This window comes from Vicia villosa, linkage group LG2, assembly GCF_029867415.1.
Source record: "Vicia villosa cultivar HV-30 ecotype Madison, WI linkage group LG2, Vvil1.0, whole genome shotgun sequence".
In the NCBI taxonomy this organism is placed as follows: domain Eukaryota; kingdom Viridiplantae; phylum Streptophyta; class Magnoliopsida; order Fabales; family Fabaceae; genus Vicia; species Vicia villosa.
Genome location: NC_081181.1, coordinates 126,737,518 through 126,740,807, shown reverse-complemented (window position 1 = coordinate 126,740,807; position 3,290 = coordinate 126,737,518). Strand labels below are relative to the sequence as shown.

General features: G+C 30.0%; 1 protein-coding gene across 1 annotated transcript; it reads right to left on the bottom strand.

Annotated features, from left to right (window-relative positions):
- Positions 1 to 1,204: 1,204 nt before the first annotated feature.
- Positions 1,205 to 2,739, bottom strand: LOC131649962 (F-box protein At3g07870-like). The gene is made up of 2 exons (XM_058919702.1): positions 1,343 to 2,739; positions 1,205 to 1,268 (listed from the first exon to the last, which is right to left on the bottom strand). Exons 1-2 carry the CDS (start codon positions 2,737 to 2,739, stop codon positions 1,205 to 1,207), a joined length of 1,461 nt encoding a protein of 486 aa, XP_058775685.1.
- Between the last annotated feature and the right edge of the window lie 551 nt (positions 2,740 to 3,290).

Genomic DNA, 3,290 nt, shown 5'->3' with positions numbered 1-3,290 from the left:
CGAGGTAGAGCTTCATTGATGAAGTCATGCCATTTATTCATGGATCTTAAAGCCATGGTTTTGGGACGGGACAAAGCATGATAAATTTTACTGAGTAATGGAGAAACAAGAACGAAAGTTTGATTTTTGGTTGGGCGTATGAATAGAGGTTTAACGTATCAGTTTGATAATTTGTTAGCATTAGAAGGGTATCTTCGATTAACATTACTAGCACAACTTACAATTGAAATTCTAAAACTGAGAAAAATAGAGAAAAGATATTGAAGAATTCTTGATTGAATATAAAAGAAAGATGAGATTGGTGAACAAAATAATTCTCTTATTATAAAGGATAGAGTTTGATCACAGGTCGAAAATATCATATTAATACTGAAAATTTTAACATGGAGAGTATGCAATAAAAGAACCATGGCAGAGTTAATAAAGCTTTGGATTATACACAATCTTATCTTTACATTCAATGTTTTCTTACTTATATAGCAACAAACAACTAAGAACAAAAACTACATTAATTTTCTTAAATGTTTTACAAGTTGGTTAAATTCAATTATATTTTTAAAAATCAACTAACTAACTAACTAACTTGCCTTATTCTTGTCACATTTAAGATGAACAATAAAAATAAATTTAAGTGTACATTTAGAATCAATAAAGATATTACATTTGAAGAATAAAATAGAAAGCATATCTATGAAACATAATTAAGAGGTTGTACAATAATCATTTTCTTTGAATTATAACATTCTTTGAATTAAAAGAACACTTAAATTTCAATTGTTAAAATGTTTGATCTAATAAATTCTTTCAAAGCTATTCAAATAAAAAGTCCATTATATTTCGTAGGGGTTCATAAACTCTTTTCAATGAGCATTTAAAACTACAAAATCTAGGAAGATAGGATCAATGAAGTAAAACACATATAGGAGATTAGGAAACAAAATGTAAAAGTTGAGCAATAATCAGTCTTTTTCTAAACCAAACTAATAAGATTACAATCCAGTCTCATAAAACCATAAAGATTAGAAATAAAGTTTACGAGAAAAAAAATACATCATTTGCATCCTAAAACAAGATCATTAATTTTTTTTCAAAACTCACAAACTGTATAAAAATGAATTGTTACATCCACCGAAAATGGAGGATACTTTTCTTCAAGTATTTATTAAGTTACCAAAAGATGAAGAAGAACTAGTAGCATCGAATTCTAAACAATCTCTTGAGCCAAGGAAAAAACTTCATTTTCTTCCCGCAATTTAAACTTTGCACACCTATATAAATTACAACAATATTATGAAAGAATGGATAAGTAATAGAATCAAAATATTAAAAGTTAAGTTCTTACCTTGAGTAGATATTCAACACCTCAATATTTTCTCCTTTCACAAGATCCGTCAATGAAATTAGACTTGGAATATGTGGAATAACTTCAAAAAAAGGTGAACTAGTCCCATGGATTCCGAAAACTTTGAATCCATACTTCTTAGGTTCATAGTATATAAAAGAATTACCATAATGATGTAGAAATATGGCAACACCTTGGTCAAATTGTTTTATAGGCCAACAATAACCATTACGCAATAAAACGGGTTGTCTCATAGAGGTGACAAAAGTGTCAATACTGTAAACCTTAGTCCATGACTCTCCAATGCCATATTTATTCATAACCCACATTGTTATATTTGAGAAATTAGTCACGTCACAAACGTAAAGAAATCCCTTTAATTCTCCCATTCTAATATGCTTGTGAGCAACATATCCATTACTATGATTTCCAAACACACCCGTAGGAGAAGGAAATGACTGCAACCTCTCACTTTCACAACAAAAACACAATATTGAACCCTCAAGCATTATCCAATGAAGCGCGCCATTAACATAAGTCGGATCCTTAAGCTTTGAAATAGAAAATTGAGAATCCACTTCAACATTTCTCCACGATGGTGTTCCAAGTGTGTTTATCTCAAGAATTGCACGATCAAACACCCAGACATTGCCTTGTTTAACATGTTTAATCCATATTTTTACCACCTTATATTCACTAGTTTTAGGATGGAAACCAAGACCAGATTTCACCTGCATTCTTACCAGAATCTTGGCAGAAGCTTTTGGAAGTCTTATAAACTCCCCCGTGACTGGGTTGCAAATCACTAGAGGGTTTCTGGTAGTTGGTTCACACAAACAAAGCAAACCATTGCAAGAATTCACAATATTAAACTTATCATGATCTTTGTTGGAAGCAATATAAAGGCTTTGTTTACCCCTTTTAGCATTCTCTTTCTTTTTCTCTAAAGCTAATAACCTCGCTAAGCGAATAGGACGCTTGGATTTATTCGAGTATTCTCTCTCCTTAAATGATTTGGCATCACGAAGAGGAAGCTTGAATATAGGTTCAAGCTTCGCTTGACTATTGCTTCCAATCTCAAACTTTTCAGGTTCACACTCAAGAAGATGTAAGGTTCTTGACACTCGTTTATAGTCCAGTGTCCTAACCATAAAACAATTTTGTGCCCATTCAAATTGTAGTTTAGAAAAATATGGTTCTGAAATCATAGTTTTCCAATCTTTGCACACACATTTACAAATGAGAAGAGTCTTAATTGAAAGTTGAAGAAAAATGTGAACAATGACATTGTATGGAAGATTAAAAAAATAAGAGTAAGGTTCATAACTCTCTTTTGCTTCACTACCTCTTTGGCTTGCCCTTATAACTGCAATTGAACCATTCGTTCTTTTCTTCATGGCAACACTAAGTTGTAAAAAAGACAACAAAAAAACGCACAAATTAACATTTCATATATAAGAATCAAACAAATTAAGAATCAAACAAGAGAAGACAAATAGTTCATTTCTTTTAATTAAACACAGAAAATCTGAATTATAAACTTTATGTTAAAAATTAAATTTTTAATGGAAGTAAGAAACCAATTAACAAACAAGCTTAGATGTGTTTGGCAAACAAAATAACTAAAAGGTTGTAGAAATTAATATAGTTTACCAAAAAATAACATTACAATATAAAGTAGATAAATAACGAATAATGATTGAAAAAAGATTCAGTAAAAATACCTTAGAGAAGATTCTTTCTGGTTAGACAACAAAATTTGAGAACTTTGGCAAAAGGTTGGTGAATTCAATTCAAAGGGCGGGGTTTATAAACACAACAACACTAGAAAAAATGGATAGTATCTAATTTTAACTTTAGTAAATAATTAATGTATTTGACTTAATTCATTGTATAGCACAGATATTCAATGAATTTGAAAAATAAATATTTATTAATAGTATTATTT